This window comes from Diabrotica virgifera, chromosome 3, assembly GCF_917563875.1.
Source record: "Diabrotica virgifera virgifera chromosome 3, PGI_DIABVI_V3a".
Classification (NCBI taxonomy): Eukaryota; Metazoa; Arthropoda; class Insecta; order Coleoptera; family Chrysomelidae; genus Diabrotica; species Diabrotica virgifera.
Window position 1 is genome coordinate 117639230 of NC_065445.1, and position 20826 is coordinate 117660055.

General features: G+C 33.9%; 1 protein-coding gene across 5 annotated transcripts in view; it reads right to left on the reverse strand.

The window, feature by feature from the left end:
• The window catches only part of LOC114334579 (protein alan shepard), a 531107-nt gene that overhangs the window by 367971 nt on the left and 142310 nt on the right, over nt 1-20826 (reverse strand). For 4 of the 5 annotated variants that reach the window (XM_050645409.1, XM_050645410.1, XM_050645411.1 and 1 more), the window contains exon 1: nt 1468-1759. The exons of the other annotated variant lie outside the window; for it this stretch is intronic. In XM_050645409.1, the coding sequence (XP_050501366.1) occupies nt 1468-1524 (57 nt within the window). In that variant the 5' untranslated portion in view covers nt 1525-1759. Of the gene's footprint in view, nt 1-1467; nt 1760-20826 lie in introns of those variants that run through there. 5 annotated transcript variants of the gene reach the window in all.

The window sequence follows — 20826 nt, forward strand, 5'->3', positions numbered from 1 at the left end:
GACTGATTGGGTGGGGTTAACGTACACCTTAATAAACGTATAATAATAACCCCTATAATATTTCAATCAACGTCAAAGCCCAGGCACTATAATTGTGAACCTGGTATACTAGATAAGAACATAATATGAAACTGATTATAAACAAATAATTGTTTATAGCTAAGCCAACGTAATTAATAATGAGTTAATTATAATTAAATTGTTAATACTGTAAACTAATGTTTTTACACATTTTGACAGTATTTATTCAGAATTATCACGGCTATGATTATTATGACAGAGAACATGTGGTCCTTGTTCTCTGATTATGACGATTATTATTATAGTTTGTTAAGACTTTTTGTGAAAAGTTAGAAACAATTAAATTGTAGGTTTACTTGTGTAATAAAATTTGGAAAATAAAGTAGGTATGCCGATTGAATTCACTAATTGACCAAAAATTTACATTGAAAAATTGAAAAGTTTATGTTGACAGAAACACCTGGAGACGGGCCTGAATTAAATTGCTCCTGTCATAACATTGGGGTTTGCGGTGATTCTTTTTAGTTTTTTGTTACCAATCAAGTAATAATTTGTTTTTAATCTGATTACTTAACGCAGATGAGTTTGGCCGTGAAACTAGCAGATGCAAGGACGTAATTGAAACATACCCGGTGACCCGGTCCAATTTTTTCCACAGGTAAATAAACATATTACGCAACCATGTTTTGGACAGGTAAACCCTTAATAAACGTATAATAACCCCTATTGCCCCTATAATATTTCAATCAACGTCAAAGTCTAGGCACTACAATTGTGAACCTGGTATACTATACTAGATACGAACATGTGAAACTGATTATAAACAAATAACTGTTTATAGCTAAGCCAACGTAATTAATAAATAGAATTTTTAATACTGTAAACTGTAAACTAATGTTTTTACATTTTGATAAAATTTATTCAGAATTATCTCAGCTATGATCCATTATTATGATGATTGTTATTATAGCCTCTTAAGACTTTTTGTGAAAAGTTAGAAACAATTAAATTGTAGGTTGACTTATGTAATAAAATTTGAAAAATAAAGTATGTCGATTCTACCGAGTAGTTGGACAAAAATTTACTTTGAAAAATTTAAAAGTTTACGTTGACAGAAACACCTGGGGACGGACCTGAATTAAATAGCTCCTGTCATAACATTCGGGTTTTGCGGTGATTCTTTTTAGTTTTTTGTTATCAATTAGTAATTTGTTTTTAGTCTGATTACTTAACGTAGATAAGTTTGGCCGTGAAACTGGCAGATGCAATATGCAATGACGAAATTGAGACAACATACCTGGTCCAATTTTTTCCACAGGTAAATAAACATATTACGCAACCGTGTTTTGGACAGGTACTATTGTTACAGTACTTCGGGATGACTGATTGGGTGGGGTTAATGTACACCTTAATAAATAACAAATATGACAGTTCAGTATCACCTACCGTAACTTTATAGTTAATTTTTCTATTGGGTGTAGAGTTGTCCATACGTACGGCCATAATTATTATCACAGATGAGTTGAATTATAGGGGTGTGTCTATGATTATTTAAGTATTAAATGTCATGGCACACTACGAAGAGGTCATATTTATCACACGGCACTTGTTTGTATTTTTTTTAGGGCTAAGCGGTACGAGGGAGCCCTACTACATAACCGGATCTCGCCGGCACTTGTTTCTACCGCAACTACAGTTTTCATTCGCCACTCCCCTCGTCAACCGGACACCATCTTGGTTATCTGGTGTCTGTCGTTCGTAGAATCGCCGCTAGGGTTCGCTCGCGCCGGCGCGTTTCGCAAATATTCGACTTGTCTAATCACACACCGTTTAGTAGGCGTGATGAAAAACCGCTATCCAATTTTAGTCCAGTGAAATTAGGAATACATCTATTATTATTTTTATTTGACACATCTTTCTTTCTTTGATGTTCTGAATATACAATTCTTGATGAAATGTGTTCTTTAATATTTAAGAAAAATATATACAGGGCAGATTTATTTCTAATGAGATAATCAGATATGTTATTAGAGCTAAAAAAGGAAACATTTCACAATTGCTTCTATTATACAGGGTGTCCAGAAACTCTCCCGACAAACGAAGACTGGAGATTCCTTAGGCCTTAGATTATTTCATTCTGACCAATAAAAAGCTACAGAAATAAAAATTACAGCGATTATTTCATTCATAGGAGATTCTGACCAATAGAAAGCTACAGAAATCTAAATTAAACTGATTATTTTTTAATGATTTTAACTTCCAATCGTATAGTAAGATATTTGATCACGTGTTTAATTCTGTCCAATCAGATTAAAATTATACTGAGAATTATCTACTGTAGAAAATTACCGATAGAATTTTTTTAAGTAGATTGTTTCTGTTTAATGACAACCAGTTTCCTAGTTTTGACGACTGTCACATTTAAGAAAATATCCATAATATACGTATTAAAAAATAATCTTACGAATATCACACGACAGTAAAAATAAATAAGAAAATAATGCTTCATTTTTACTCAAATTTGTTGTCATTGGGCAATAATATTGCCAGACAACAAATTTTCGAAAAACTGTCGCATTATTTTCAATTTATTCTCACTCTCTTGTGATACTATACCCGATTATTTCATTCATAGGAGATTCTTACCAATAGAAAGCTACAGAAATCTGAATTAAATCGATAATTTTTGATAATCTCCCGTCGTTAAGTATATTACGTCAGATGGCCTTCGTTGCTACGAAAAAATACATTCAGTGACATTAATGACAATTAATGTTTTAAAAATTATAAAAGTGATGACTTTCAATCGTCAAATATTTATAAAAACTGTGTGTTTAATGGTACTTACATAAATAAATTACAATAAAATTTTGGTTTTGAACAGTTTTATTCATGAAATAATCGCAACAAATTGCACTCGACCTCTGAAATTAATATAGAATTTTTGCTCTCGTGACACTTTGACATAATTTCACCCGCCTTCGGCTCGTGAAATTAAAACTGTCAAAGTGTCACTCGGGAAAAATTCAATAATTTCAGAGCTCTTGTGCAATTACTACTGATAATTTTTGATAATTTCCCGTCGTCAAGTATATTACGTCAGATGCCCTTCGTTGCTATGAAAATATACATTCAGTGACATTAATGATAATTAATGTTTTAAAAATTATAAAAGTGATGACTTTCAACCGTGAAATATTTATAACAACTGTGTGTTTAATTGTACTAATTTGTACTTACATAAATAAATTACAATAAAATTTTGGTTTTGAACAGTTTTATTCATGAAATAATCGCAACAAATTGCACTCGATCTCTAAAATTAATATAGAATTTTAGAGCTCTTGTGCAATTACTACTGATAATTTCCCGTCGTCAAGTATATTACGTCAGATGCCCTTCGTTGCTACGAAAAAATACATTCAGTGACATTAATGACAATAATGTTTTAAAAATTATAAAAATTATTGACTTTCAACCGTCAAATATGTATAACAACTGTGTGTTTAATTGTACTAATTTGTATTTACATAAATAAATTACAATAAAATTTTGGTTTTGAACAGTTTTATTCATGAAATAATCGCAACAAATTGCACTCGATCTCTAAAATTAATATAGAATTTTTGAGCTCTTGTGCAATTACTACTGATAATTTTTGATAATTTCCCGTCGTCAAGCATTACGTCAGATGCCCTTCGTTACTACGCAAAACTGAACATTTAGTGACATTAATGACAGTTCATGTTTTACAACTTGTCACAGAGAACACGAAGAAACAGGTTTAGCAAATATTCAGGTGAAGATATCAATAAAATATTAGTTAAAATAATTTAAAAAGACAATTTTAGTCATGAAATAATCTTACCGAATTACTCTCAAGCTCTTAAGTTATCGATTTGTTTTGCCCTCGTGACACTTTGACATAATTTCACTCCCCTGCGGGGTCGTTAAATTAAAATTGTCAAAGTGTCACTCGGGACACAAATCGATAATTTTAGAGATCTCGTGTAATTACTACGGATACTTTTAAGATAATTTAACCCAATTCATTTAGCCCAAAAATGCTTCCTAAGGGAGAACTGTTCAAAGATGGCGTCTTGTAGTTAGTTTTTGTAAATATAGCTCCAGAACGCTTCTATTTAGAAAAACGAAAACTGGTACGTCTATTTATCTTCCAGAGATACATCAACTCTATCAATTGCGAATTTCTAGTACCGGTCATTGGCGTCCGTTTTGGGTAGGGCAACGGTTATTTTATCGCATAGCTTATTTGCCTTTAACTTTTAAGTATTTTTGACACTGGATTATTAAATTCTGAGGTATATTCTAGTACTAAAAGATACCCTTCCTTTAAGTCGGTAGGATGCACCGTTTTCTAGAAAAATCGATTAATTTTTCGTTTTTTGAATTTGAAAAAAATTTGAAAAGCTGGAGTATTACAGAGATGTAATGAGGGCTGTGAATAAAAATAAAAGATAGCTTTGATGGTAACCAAATGCATGGTTATAACAGCAATCTACTAAGATGTAAATTAAAGCTGGAGGGTCAGATAATAGAACAAATGATGCAATTTAAATATCCAGGCATCCATCACACTATCTAGCTCGAAACAGAAGTGGAAGGAATGGGAGATTTTGGAGACAAATTTCAAAACAGGTCGATTTTCTTTTCACCCATTTTGGAAAAATGTGAAAACCTTGAATTAATCAAATGAGGTATCGAATGAAAGGTTATAACCCAAGAATGGTATTAAAGGTGAGAAATTTGACCTAGGACTCAAGGTTTTAAAGTTGCAACTGGAAATACTGTTTTAAAGTCACCGAAATAGTACAGGGATGTATTATTCGACGCGCCTTAGCAAGACGAGCACAAATAGATACTTCCGGTTTCATGCCTGTCCGTCCGTCCGTCTGACTGTCCGCGAATGTAACTCCTAGATTATTAGAACTGATAGAATGACAAATAAGGTCGAATGAAAGCTTAAAACCCAAGGATGGTATTAAAGGTGATAAATTTGGCCGCTGACTTCCGGGTTTGGAGTTGCAACCTGAAATACTGTTTTAAAGTCGCCGAAACAGTACAAGCGATATATTATTCGACGCACCTTGACAAGACGAGAACAAATATTCACTTATGGATTTTATATCTCTTCCGCTTAAAAAGTTGTAATTGGAAGTGCCACATTATAGTCGCAGAAATAGTGCATGTTATATACCAACCGGCGCGTTTTGAAAGACGAGCTCGAATATATAGTTTCGGTTTTGATGTCATTTCCGGTTAAAAAGTTATGACCGGAAGTTTGGTAAAAATGACTCAAAATTACTGAAATTGTGTATCAATGGATGCAAAGTTCACGAAGAGTTCAAATATCGACTTCCGGTTATATTTCCGGTCATGTTGGGTGAAAACCTAGGACTTACGAAGTAAGTCTAGTGACATTATCCATCTTCATACTAGTGACATTATCCATCTGGGCGTAATGACGTAATCGATTAATTTTTTAATGAGAATAGGGGTCGAGTGCTAACTCATTTGAAGGTTATTCAATTCTCTATTCAGTAATATAAACATCAAAGTAATTATTTATACAGGGTGGCCAAAAATATTTAATTTTTGAATTATGTATTCAATTTGTTGAATACAAAATACACTTTACTGCTGAAAAAAATGTTTCTTTGAGTAATTAAAATTTGTTTTTGGCTTGAATTAAATGTTTATATTTCTTCCCACCTGCCTCTCAGGGGTAATTGAACCGAGGACGATAATCTTCTGAAACTTTATGGACCATTTCTGGAGTTATATCACGAATTTTCAATCTAATTATCGACGTAAACTTTTGATTTTAAGTAACCAATAGATTTTAAGATCCAATATCTGTACTTTGGTCAATTTACTGTTCCATGTAAACACAAGGTTGCTTCATCCGAAAAATGGATTTGGCGAATGAAGCCTGCATTTTGATTAGATAAATCTTACATTATTTCGTAAAACTGCATTCGGCAATCTGGATCCTGGATCATCCTCATTATGTCCTGGACATTATAAATTTTATGCAGATTATATTTCCCTATACCAGCAATTCTGACAATTAGCGCTGCCCGTGAAGTATAAAGATACACTCATCAGAAAACAAAACATGTTCTAATTGGATCACATTGTTATCTAACTTTGTCATTATTTCTTCACAAAATATATTCTCCTATCAAAGTGGTCTTCCCTGAGTTCCTGAGTTGGTATCATTTTATAGGGATGCATTTTATTTTGTTTTAATGTTCGAATAATCTATGGATGATCGATCCCCAGTGATTGGAATGAGTCAACTACAATCCTGTTAGTCCTGTTACACAAAAAGGGGAAAAATCTGATTTAAGTAATTAGCAACCAATAACCCTTCTCAAAACGATTTATAAATTGTTTACAAAAACAATCTCAAACTGCTTAATAGCAAAATTAGATGGGTATCAATCAAAAGAACAAGCAGGATTTAGGAAAGGTTTTAGCACCTGTGACCTCCTTTTGAAAATGAAGATCCTTATAGAAAAAACCATCGAATATACCATACCGATTTTCATCGCTTTTGTTGACTTTGAAAAAGCCTTTCACAGTGTTGAACACTGTGCTATAAAAAGCTCACTACATAGTAGCAGAATAGACTACCGATACACAGAATTAATAGACAACATCTACAGAAATGCTACAACCAGAATAAAACTGCACGAATATACAAACCCTATAGCGATAAAAAGGAATAAGACAGGGTGAGGCCATATCACCAAAGCTATTCAATCAGAAATTAGAAGACGTACGCAAGAAATCACAATGGAAAAATCTAGGAATCAAAATAAATGGGCAATACTTGAGTCACCTTAGATACGCCGATGATATCGTCCTGCGTCCTGATAGCCAATAGTAAAGAAGAACTGAAAGATATGCTCGAAGAATCAGGTAAAAACAGTAGGTTTAAAAATGAAACTAGGGCAAACCAAATACGATGACAAACACAGAACAAGATACTACTATAACAATTCGAGGCAGTGAAATAGAACAAGTAAGAGAGTATATACATATATTTGGGCAAGTAATAAAAGCGAACAGAGACAATTAAACAGAAGAAATTAAAAGACGTATAAGATTGGCATGGGCGGCATTTGGCAAATTGAGCTAAATCGTGAAAAATAAGAAATTTACGCAACATCTTAAATCGAAAGTCTTCAATCAGTGTGTGTTACCAGTAATCACGTATTCAAACTTGGACACTAACCAAAAATAATAAGGATAAACTTATAAAAACAAAGAGAGCAATGGAAAGAAAAAAACTACAAATACCAATCGACGTATCCGAGCGTTTTCTTTAACACGATTCGATTTATTTATTATCGAATTCACGGATTCATTTCATTTGGATTTTCCATTCTGTATAATGTTTACGTTTTATTATGAATTGTAACTTTTTGGGGTTACCGATAAAAACATTTGAAGTTATTTTTGTTGTATTTTGTATAATTTTACTCTACTAATATTGTCTGCATATAAGTATGTATGTCCACGTTGCCATGATACAGTTGAAATCTTTGGTCTGCGTGCAACGAATGATGGAATATGAAGTATTAAACAAAAGCACAATGGTATCATCAGAGCATTTGAAGTTATAATGAAAGGCTATATTTTTTGTTATATAACGTTTAAAGCATGTGCAGCAACGTACACAGATCGGTTGGTTTGAGAGGGTGACAATCACTCTTTGATAGAGTTATATTATATTCTTCGACTTTTATAAACTGCCACTGTTTACCAGAAATATTAATATTTAGAACTCCCAATGTACATTGATGAACGTAAGTATGTGTAAGTCCTTACGCATGTGCGTAAGTAAACTTGAATCATTAAAAAAATCAAAGAAACTTCGCACACTGCTAAAATTCTGAAAATTTGCAAATATTATTTATTATAAATAAAATTTTGATATATAGTACGGTATGACTAGACCCAAACCCAGACATCCAAAGTGAAAGTTATCCTCCAATACCAAATTGTTCTATATGGCCCACATAATGTTCAGAAAAAGTCACACCATTTTGAGCGTCGGGTTTGGGGGGGGGGGGAGAGGGGGAAGAAATCGGTAAAGGATTATGCATAGGACCTTTTTTATTGCAAATTTAATGTAGAACATTTTTTTTGTATAGAAGGTTGTTCATGCTAAACCGCATAGTTTTAGAAATATTGACGAAAACCTAAAAAACTACGAATTTACCGATTTCTCCCCCCCCCCCCAAACCCGACGCTCAAAATGGTGTGACTTTTTTCTGAACATTATGTGGACCATATAGAACAATTTGGTGTTGGAGGATAACTTTCACTTTGGATGTCTGGGTTATGCCATTATTTGGATCAATTATATCATACTAATAGGCGAAGCAATGAAGCAGTAAAAAGCCCAAAACATACCAAATTTTACAATTGGATGAATCTCAATGAAGTTCTTTTTGCATTTGATTCGTAAGAGCCTTAGAAAACTTTGTGAATAAAAATGATGATGACGAAATGAAAATTGCATTATCAAACAAGGAAAATGCATTTTCCAAAATGCATTTCGAAGTGATGAAAGATGATAAATTTGTAATTTGGAAATAATTGACGGAAATGAGTTAAATTTCTCCACCTGGGAATTATTGGGCTCGCTGAACACGAATCATAACAGCGATGGTCCCCGACGCACTGCCTAGAATGGACTTCCCCTTCTGGAGTTTTAAGGAAATTGGATACAAAGCAAAGCAAACTCGTCACTCGTGGTCTTTGGTATCGCTGAGCACTAATATCAGGTCGGCGTAGGTAATTTGATACAAAATCAATGCAAAATAATTACTCGGGAGGTTTTTGGAGTCGCAGAACACTCATAACATATCGGCGATGGTCTCCGAGACACCTGGTGCACAGAATGAGTCACATCTGGAGTTTTATGAAAATTCGATACAAAATCAGTGCAAACTCATTCCTGGGGTTTTTGGGGCGCTGAATATGAATATAATGACGACAATGGTCTCCGACGGTGAGTCATGACGCATCATGACGGGCATTGTCTCCTGGAGTTTTGTAGAAAATTGATATAAAATCAGTGCAAACTTCTTACTCGGAGGCAAACTTGAATCATTCAAAAAAATCGAAAAAACTTCGCACACTGCTAAAATTCTGAAAATTTGCAAATATGTATCATTTATTATAAATAAAATTTTGATATAAGCGAAGCAATGAAGTAGTAAAAAGCCCAAAACATACCAAAGGACACCGCACACATCTTATGGAAAATATAATGTAACTCAAATTCAATGAAATTTATATGAATAGATTCGATTCAAATTAACGGTCAATTCGTATCATTGCGCCAACTCTGTATTTTAAATAATAAGAGCAGAAATTGATATAAATAAATCTGATATCAAACGGGTACGTACATAAGTTAGAGAGAGAAAAAATATTTCAAAATACCCAAATTATCGGTACTCCATAAATCAGCGGATTAGTTTCACTAATCCGCTTAGGCCCAGCGGGGTTTAAGCTGTTTTGAATAGCACCCAGAGCAATAGTGATTGTAACTGACACATTTATGAACTCCAAAAATGTGATTTCGATAAAATTTAATTGCAATTTGCGCCGTAATTAATCATAATTAAGAGTTGGCGCAATGATAAGAATTGACCGTTAATTTAAAACGAAGCTATTCATATAAATTTTATTGAATTTGAGTGACATTATATTTTCCGTGTGTGCGGTGTCCTTTTACAATTGGATGAATCTCAATGAAGTTCTTTTAGCATTCGATTCGTAAGAGCCTTAGAAAACTTTGTGAACAAAAATGATGATGACGAAATGAAAATTGCATTATCAAACAAGGAAAATGCGTTTTCCAAAATGCATTTCGAAGTGATGAAACATGATAAAGGGCCTAGCCGGGTAAGATGATGAAAAGTGCCCCCAACTCGATTCGAATTCCATATAGGTCACCGTTTAGCATATATAGTGAAACTAACTTTCTGAAATTTTTAGCCCCCTAGGTGGTCATGTGACCCACCTAGAGCCTAATTAGGCTTTTTAAGTTTTTATTTTTTATCTCAGCCGCATCGAGAACTAGCGAAAAACTTTAAATAGAAAATTTGTAAGATTTAAAAAGTTCTGTGCGAAATTTTTTTTTTTTTTTAATTTTTGGCGGGAAATTTAAATTTTAGAACGATTTTAAAATTTTAAATGAGTATAAAAAAATAACTAAGACATTCGTTTTCACGAAAAAAATATATAACGTGTATTTTTGCATAATATTTCACCATGAATTTTTTCAAATTTTTAAAATTGGTGAAACGCACCTTCAAAAATAAAAAACCGCATTTTTTCGGTTTTTTTTTCGTTTTTTGATACAATTTTATACATATTTTTCAAAAAAGGTAATACCGTCACTAGAATAGGTGAAAAACTGAAAAATAATTGGGGTTTGCTTAATAAAAATTTTTTGTAATCCCATCCATTTTCAATATACAGGGCGTTGAAGAAAACAAAATTTTACACATTTTTTACGATTTTGCCGAAACTACTGGCAGCATTGTAATAAAATTTGGCGAGTTTTAAGAGGTAGTTGTTGTGCATTTTTTGACATACAATTAAGAATTTTATATTTATCATTGGCGCGTATACGGGTAATAGTCTGAACTTTTTAAAGAAAAAAGATAGTACGCCACTGACATATTTCAAATTAACAATCCTTTTTGAATTCCTCGTTTAATTATTGACAAAAAATCTATCTTCCTATTTTTTTCATAAGACGCGCCATTTTTATTCAAAAAATAAAACATCTTAACCCTTACAAAGTATTCGAACTTCTATTAGTAGTTTCTACATCTACATACGTAAACTCGTACGTCCATTATAAAAATTAATTCGAATACTTTGGAAGCGTTAAGATATTTTATTTTTTGCAGCAAAACGGCGCCTCGTATGAAAAAATGATAAGATAGTTTTTTTATCGCAAATTGAATGAGGAATTTAAAAATGATTGTTAATTTGAAATATGTCAGTGGCGTACTATCTTTTTTCTTTGAAAAGTTCAGACCATTACCCCTAAGCGCGCCAATGATGAATATCAAATCCTTAATTGTATGTCAAAACATGCACAATAACTACCTCTTAAAACCCGCCAAGTTTTATTACAATGTTGCCAGCAGTTTCGGAGAAATCGTAAAAAATGTGTAAAATTTTGTTTTCTTCAACGCCCTGTATCTTTAAAATGGATGGTGTTACAAACAATTTTTATTAAGCAAACCCCAATTGTTTTTAAATTTTTTACCTGCTCCAGTGACGGTGTTACCTTTTTTGAAAAATATGTATAAAATTGTATCAAAAAACGAAAAAAAAACCGAAAAAATGCGGTTTTTTATTTTTGAAGGTGCGTTTCACCAATTTTAAAAATTTGAAAAAATTCAGGGTGAAATATTATGCAAAAATACACGTTATATATTTTTTTCGTGAAAACGAATGTCTTAGTTATTTTTTTATACTCATTTAAAGTTTTAAAATCGTTCTAAAATTTAAATTTCCCGCCAAAAATTAAAAAAAATTTTCGCACAGAACTTTTTAAATCTTACAAATTTTTTATTTAAAGTTTTTCGCTAGTTCTCGATGCGGCTGAGATAAAAAATAAAAACATAAAAAGCCTAATTATGCTCTAGGTGGGTCACATGACCACCTAGGGGGCTAAAAATTTCAGAAAGTTAGTTTCACTATATATGCTAAACGGTGCCCTATATGGAATTCCAATCGAGTTGGGGGCACTTTTCATCATCTTACCCGGCTAGGCCCTTTGTAATTCGGAAATAGTTGACGGAAATGAGTTCAATTTCGCTACCCGGGGATTATTGGGCTCGCTGAACACGAATCATGACAGCGATGGTCCCCGAGGCACCTGGTGCCTAGAATGGACCTCCCCTTATGGAGCTTTATGGAAATTGGATGCAAAGCAAAGCAAACTCGTCACTCGGGGTTTTTGATATCGCTGAGCACTAATATCACGTCGGCGATTGTCTCCGAGACACCTGGTGCCCAGGATGGACCTCTTCTCCTGGAGTTTTATGGTAATTTGATACAAAATCAATGCAAACTCATTACTTGGGAGGTTTTTGGGGTCACAGAGCACTAATAACATATCGGCGCAGGTCTCCGGGACACCTGGTGCACATGATGAGTCTCATCTGGAGTTTTATGAAAATTCGATACAAAATCAGTACAAACTCATACCTGGGGTTTTTGGGGCGCTGAATATGAATATAATGACGGCGATGGTCTCTGACGCACCTAGTGCGTCATGACGCATCATGACGGGCATTGTCTCCTGGAATTTTGTAGAAAATTGATATAAAATCAGTGCAAACTTCTTAGTCGGAGGTTTCTGGGATCTCTGAATACGAATATCAACGCGGCGATAGTCTCCGACGCACCTAAATACCAAAACCAACTGATTTTGTATCGAATTTCTATAAAACTACTGTAGACAAGTCCCCTCTTGAGTAAAAGGAGTCTCAGAGACCATTGGCGGGATATTATTCGTATTCAGCGACCCCAAAACGCCTGAGTAACGACACTGAACACTGATTCTGTATCAAATTTCTACAAAACTCCAGTGAACGAGGCCCGTCCTAAGCACCTGGTGCATCGGAGAGTATCCATCATCATCATCATCATCATCATCATCATCATCATCATCATCATGCAACCTCTTCTGTCCACTGCTGGACATAGGTCTCTCCCATTTTTCGCCACTCGTCACGGTTCTGTGCGTTTTGTTGCTATTTCTTGGATATTCGTTTAATGTCGTCCATCCAGCGTGTTGGTGGTCGTCCTCTGCTGCGTTTGTCTTCTCTTAGGCGCCAGTCAATTAGTTTTCTGGTCCATCTTGAGTCTTTTAGGACTGGAATTTAAAAATAAACGGATAAAACGTATAAAAAATAATTAACGGTGAGCTCAGCTGCGACGAAAAAATAACTTTTAGCAAAAAAAGTTTTGTAGTTAATGTTTTCAATGTAAATTTAGATACAAGAATAAAAAACCGCTAAAGGCCGTAAAAATGAGTGGCGCATACAATATTCCAGCTACAAAAGATCTGATATGAATATTAAGTGGCGCGAAAATGCATTTTCATTTTGATGCAAATCAAAATTCTAATTTAATTTTAAAAGATTTTTCCATAATATTTGCCAATTTGAAGTAAAACGCGCCACAAAAGAGTAACTTTGATACAGTTTGAATTTTGAAACTCTTTTGTGGCGCGTTTACTGCAAAGTTAGCAAATATTATGAAAAAATCTTTTAAAATAAATCTAGAATTTTGTTTTGCATCAAAATGAAAATACATTTTCGCGCCACGTAATATTCATATCAGACCTTTTGTAGCTGGAATATTGTATGCGCCACTCATTTTTACGGCCTTTAGCGGTTTTTTATTCTTGTATCAGGAGTTTTTCAAAGTTATTTATAAATTAAATGTATAAAGTTGAATGCAATGTTTCTCGATTACACGTTAAGCTTTATAAATGGTCGGCATTTGTCGCATTATCTTCCAAATGAACTAGTGTCCATCGAATGTACACTAGATTTTTTTCTATTCGAAATAGATTAAAAATAGATGGCCGGTAAATGAACTCGGATTGCCCGTTGCCAGATCAAATTAGCGTCGTAACCACTTCAACTACATAAACCATTTAGGGAATAATCGTTAATTGGATTATACTTTTATAGCTTAATAACTTCTAAACGGCGTAACCGATTTTGTTCACTAAACATGAGTTTGAAACGTATTGACAAGTAGTATCTTATGCATCTACGGTCAAGTATGATAACTGAAGCTATTACAGGAATTATTGAGCTTGAAAAACCGTTTTTCCCATAAGAAATAGATTTAGAAAATCGAAAATTTCGTGTATATATAGTGTCGCGTGTAGGGGGTGTAGGTGTGCGCTACTGGCGAGAACTGCCGTTCTCTGGCGAGAACTGCCGTTCTCTGGTAATAATATTGCAACAACTTTACAACAACAATAGGTTTGTCGGATTAAGATACATGTATAATAGGTTTTCATGTCTATTCATAAAATAATGAAGACTTATTAAAGAAAGGCCAAATATTGTCATTTACACATATTTTAGTAATTATACTGTTATTAGTTGTCGTTATGTTTATAATACGGGGGCCCACAAAAATTGTCGCGGGGGGCCCTCAATCTTCAGCTACGCCACTGCAAATCGATTTCAAAATTCTTTCATGACATAGGAATTGAAACAACAAAATAGTTTATAATATTATAGTGTGTCTTATAAATAATAAACACGTGAGTGGTATTACATAAAGTTCTTTTTTATAAAAGTGCAATTATTTTCATATACTCGTACACAATATCTATCATTATAACGGATCATTATTACGTCGATAAAATAGAAATTATCAAAGCCCCGATGTGAAAATAAAGGAAAATACATTTTGGATAGCAAACTTCAAACACGCTCACTAGCAGTTCTTTTAATCTTAAAATCCAAGATCGAATATGCAATCAAACATTCAGAGGCAAAGAAATTCCCAGGCGTGTTCTCGTTTCTGGTATCCTGCATTGGATATCGTCATCATTTACCTGTGGTGCAACACTTTTTTGTTTCAATCTACTCCAGGGAAAAATTAGGGATTTTCTTATTCGTATTTTTGCCCCTAAGGAATTTTAGCAACTATCTTCTTATGTTCTGTGCTGTTTGTGATAATAGTATACAGATGAATATTTAACTAATTTGAAATAAATATTTATTTTTCCAAAATAATAATGGTTTGCACATCGGAATGGTATTGCGACCAGAGACATGTTAACCGTAGACAAGGCATACTGAGCAAAAAAGCGTAACGCGCAGCAGTCGATCGGTGGTCTATCTATCTCTTTTTACTAAGCGATACCGCTCATATGACGGACAAAGATGCTAGACCACTCAAAATGAATATTGACCAATGGCGTCCTTGATATCGGCGTTACACCTCGATGCACAGAGCGACCCACAATATACAGGTTATATATCTATGATTGGGACCGTGCAAGTTCGGAAAAGAGATACCTGGTTTCATAGCTCAGCAACATTTTTAGCACTTTTAATTATATTGGCCAATTATATTAGTCCTGGTTGCTGGATAATTGTCAAGGCCATAGCCCAAAAAAGAAAAAGAAGAAAAAGTAATATTAAGGTTATGTTATTAAAATGTAAACAATTGTATGTAGTAAATAAAATTAGTTATTAAAATGCACTACTACAAGCAAAATACAATTAATTAAATTTACCTTGATATAATAATTGCATATCATATCAATATTGTGGAGCAATATATAATTTTTCTTCTTCAATGACAGTATATATGAAATATACGTCAATTTGACAATTTCAATTGACAATTAATATCTGTGGCAAAAGTTCATCTAATGCCATCCCCTCTTTGTGAACACACACACACACACACACACACACACACACACACACACACAATTGACAATTAATTATTTAAGAAAGTTGCAAGATTTCTCCGCTATTCGCGCACGATCCTTTCTCGTATCCCGTCCAAGTACTTGCACACGGCGAATAGATAGGCTATTGATTATGTCCAAAAAAAGAGGGCTAAAAGGAACTGCAACAGCAAAGGAGTTTTATAATTGAATATGGTCAACGCACCCCCAAAAACAAAAAAACCACGTGCTACCATTCAAAGAGGTGCGTTTTGAGAAAGGGGTGAATTAGTCCCTATGCACTAGGTTGCATTAGGATTAATTATATGCACTTTTCGTACATATACATCTACACAAACGTTAGACAAATGTCACTTTACTTTCTAAAGTCAAAAATATTTTTTTTTGACAAAAAAATATTCAAAAACGAAGCAAAAAAACACGAAAGAACGCCATTTTGTTTTTTGCTCCATAACTGTTTTCTATAGATATATTTATGGCAGGGGAGCCCAAGCGGGGATTTTTGCAGTTACTCGAGCGCGTCAGATTATCATATGGGGAGAAACCTGGTACCCTGCAGATGTACCTCTACCATACATTGGCTCTTAACACAGGAGAGTTCGTTCAGGGGGGCACGAAAAAAATATATCCTTAAAAATACTCGAAATTATCAGTTTAAGAAAAGGTAAGTTAAGTACATGCAAAAGGGTGTATATTTCAAAAATCTGACGATTTGAGCGGGCGTAAGGAAATGGGTGAGTCAAAAAGTTTTACAAAAAAAGCGAATATTTCGCGAAATGAACGTCAGATCGAAAAACTAAAAAATACGTCTTCAATATTTTTCAAAAATCTATCGAATGGTACTAAACATGACCCCCACGAAGAGGGGTGGGGGTAAATTTAAAAATTAAATACAAACCGCGCGATATTTCACAAAATGAACATCAGACCGAAAAACTGCAAAATACACTTTCAAAATGTTTTTGAAAAATCTATCGAATAGTATCAAACACGACCTCCCACGGAGGTGGGGTGGGGCGTTACTTTAAAATCTTAAATGGGACCCCCAAATTTTTATTGCAGATTTGGATTCTTTACGTAAAAATAAGCAACTTTTATTCGAGACATTTTTTCGAATTATGGATGGATAGCGCTATAATCGGACAAAACGATTGTTGGAAATGGAAAATTAAATTCAAAAATGGAAAACGCCCCCTAAAATGGAAAATTTTACATCTTTTTTTGATTTTAGGACCTAATAATTACAACCTTTGCTCTCCTACTATTATTTATATAAGTAAATTTTAACCGCAATAAAAACAGCCAAAATCGAATACCTCGGTCACATCATGAGGAACAACGAGAAATATGGACTGCTGCAACTAATACAGGGAAATGTAGAAGTAAAAGCTGGACCAGAAAGGCGCAGGATTTCCTGAGTGAAAAAGCTATAATACATACGTGTTTCAACACAACAACCACAAGTCTTTTCACACAAGACATTTCTATAGCTAGATCAAAATAAAAATGGTCACAATATTAATATTTTTAAAATGCTTTCCTTTGGTTTCGTTAATTATTTGATTAAATATTCAAATTTTTCAGACTCGAGACAGACAATATGATCATTACGTTTCATAAAAGTGATTTAAGCCCATATCGGTTACTTCGTATTCACCATACTTAGTATTCACCATACATATACTAATATTTATTAGCCTACTTATATAGCTACTTCCACTTGCCTCGAAAAGTATGTACTTACGCAGCATACCTGATCACCTACAAAATTTATATGAAATATTACTAGAAACTTGTTATTACGTTATTCCACATTTTTTACTTTCGCTTAAACGATATTCATCTTCTTTTCCGATTGACTGTTTGTAGATACCGGATTCTCTTCCGACTAGCTACTATTAGGTCTGGATCCCGCGTATGAAAAAAAAGTTGATTAATAGCAAGCTGAAAATTTGTTAATATCTTAAGGGTGTCTAGTCGGACAAACTTTGATATATGGGAACACTGGAACAGGGGCAGTTTTAATTGTAGAACAGGTCAAAAATTTGGAACGGTCAGACCACGAAAACGGCACATGTATTTTATCCGACAGAACAGATTTAAACTCTCCGAACGCAGATTAAACTCTCATGCAAAAATCAGACTGCTATTTATAACCAAATGGGCGTTTTAATGAGTGGAACATGTAGAATATGTCAAATGACAGGAATTATGACAGGTGATAAATAGCAGTCTGATTTTTGCATGAGAGTTTAATCTCTGTTCGGAGAGTTTAAGTCTGTTCTGTCGGACAAAATAATGTGCCGTTTTCGTGGTCTGACCGTTCCAAATTTTTAACCTGTTCTACAATTAAAACTGCCCCTGTTCCAGTGTTCCCGTATATCAAAGTTTATCAGACTAGACACCCTTAAGCCATTAACAAATTTTCAGCTTGCTATTAATCAACTTTTTTTTCATACGCGGGATCCAGACCTATATGTTGTAATCTTTTTAGAGACATTAGTAGTTTCGTACGCTGCAAATAACTTTTTGTATGTGAATTATTACTGGTGATACAAGACAACGACAAGCCCTTCTTATTAGTGGTTCAAGTAATACATAAATTATGACATCATGCATGGAACAGTAGTGGGTAGCCTGTAGATCTACATATCTCAATGTCTTTTACTTCCATCTTCCATTGCAAGATTTTAGACAGTCTTTTCGGAACAGGTGTCAAAAATAGCGAATTATTTGTTCTGTATACATATTTCTCATGGGAGCTAAACTAACTACAAGAAGAAAAAAAAACATATTGCACAGTCGAGGTTGACATAATGACAACTAATCCTACTTTTAATTGTAAATTGTAAGGTAGGAGTCCAGACAATTCCTTTGAAATAAAAAAACTGTATAGGACAGTTGAATAAGTCATCTTGATATACAGGGTGTCCCGAAAAGATTGGTCATAAATTATACCACAGATTCTGCGGTCAAAAATACGTTGATTGAACCTGACTTACCTATATACAATAGTGCACACAAAAAAAGTTACAGCCCTTTGAAGTTACAAAATGAAAATGGTTTTATGTTCATATATCGAAAACTCTTAGAGATTTTTTATTGAAAATGGACATGTGGCACTCTTATGACAGCAACATCTTTAAAAAAAATTAAAGTGAAATTTGTGCACCCCATAAAAAATTTATGGGGGTTTTGTTCCTTTAAACCCCCCAAACTTTTGTGTACGTTCCAATTAAATTATTATTGTGGCACCATTAGTTACACACACTGTTTTTTAAAACTTTTTTGCCTCTTAGTACTTTTTCGATAAGCCAGTGTTTATCGATATATTTTGAATATTTGTCGAATCCACCACACATTTGTATATGTATGGTTAAGTACGATTATAGACACCTGTTAATAATCTGAAAATGTATTTATAATTTACATTTTTAGATGTATTTTAAAAAAAAGCCACATCCCGGTAAAAGGTGACTGATCAAAAAAAGACTAAGAGGCAAAAAAGTTTTAAAAACACTGTGTTTAACTACTGGTACCAAAATAATAGTTTCATTGGAATGTATACACACATTTGGGGGGTTTAAAGGGACAAAATCCCCATAAAATTTTTATGTAAACATATTAAAGAAGAAGCCGCATCTCGATAAAAACTGGCTTATTGAAAAAATACTAAGAGGCAAAAAAGTTTTAAAAATGTTGTGTGTAACTAATGGTACCACAACAATGAATTAATTCGAACGTACACAAAAGTTTGGGGGGTTTAAGGGAACAAAACTCCCATACAATTTTTATGGGGTGGACAAATTTCACTATAATTTTATTTTAAGATGTTCCTGCCATAAGAATGATACATGTTCTTTTTCAATAAAATATCTCTAATAGTTTTCGATATATTGAAAAAAATCGATTTTCATTTTGTAACTTTAAAGGACTGTAACTTTTTTTATGAGCACATTTGTACTAAGGTAAGTTAGGTTGAATCGAACTATTTTTGACCCCAGAATGTGTAGTATAATATTTATGACCAATCTTTTCGGGACACCCTGTATACACTGTGTCAACTGATTTAAACGAAAACAAAAATTTCCTGGAAGAAAATTCTGAATGGTGACATGAAGATCATTGGCCCTGTATTTTTTGCCTCCAACATTGCTCGTCCACTCAGCCAATTATGGTTATTGGACTCTTGCGCCGTGTCCGGAAAAATACGCTGAATAAGTTCCCTTTTCAAGTCTGTAAAGTACCAGAAATCTGTGGGTAATGTGACGAATCCGGTCGAGGTGCTAATAGTTACCTTACTATTTCCAATGTCTAATAACTGCACAAGAAATCTAAAGTTAGAGCTAAGAGTAAGGTTGGCTAGGTGCTACGTTTTCTCGACTTTGTTTTACAGAATGGAAGCTTGGACCTTGAATGCGGCATCAATGGAGTCATTCGAGTTGTGGGTGTATAGAAGAATTCTGAAAATATGATGGACAGGACACGTCACAAACAAAAAGGTTCTGAGAAAGGTAAATACAGACATGGAAGTCTTAGATACAATCAAAACCAGAAAATTGGAATATCTCGGACATATTATACGTGGAGAGAGATACCACTTGCTCCAACTCATTATGCAGGGAAAGATTCAAGGAAAAATAAGCATAGCGATATCGTGGAGAATATCGTGGCTGCGCAACCTGAGAGAATGGTACGGATGTACATCAAATTAACTTTTCACAGCAGCCGTCTCCAAATTCCGAATAGCTATGATGATTGCCGACCTCCGTCGCGGAGATGGCACTTAAAGAAAAAGAATAACTACTTCGAAAACACAATTGAACTTTGATCTTGCTGCAAAAACACGCGCATATTAGTTGTCAATTGGAGCGTCTGTACGTGCCGGCTCAAATTTAATGATAATAGGTTTGTTCCAACATGAACTTTTGGACGGTCCAGAAACCGTCACGAAACTACTTGTACCGTTTCTTGTGCGCATGTTCGTAATAGGGAACTTGCACATTTTTTTTTATTAGATAATAATGTTCAGTTTTGTTTAAAAATGAGATTTCCAAAATTTCACGCTTCAACAACTCGTAATAACTTAGAAATACATATTTAAAGTCTTCTTCGGTATAAAATAGTTCAAACGGCCCGTGACGTCACATAGTTTTGCATTAGTTTTGATTATGGTTATATTTCGCTGTGTCTAGGTACACGCTAACGTGTACGCAAATAAAAAAGTTAGGTAGACGCGAATTAAACTTCATCAAGCCAGTGACGTCATTATTTAGCTT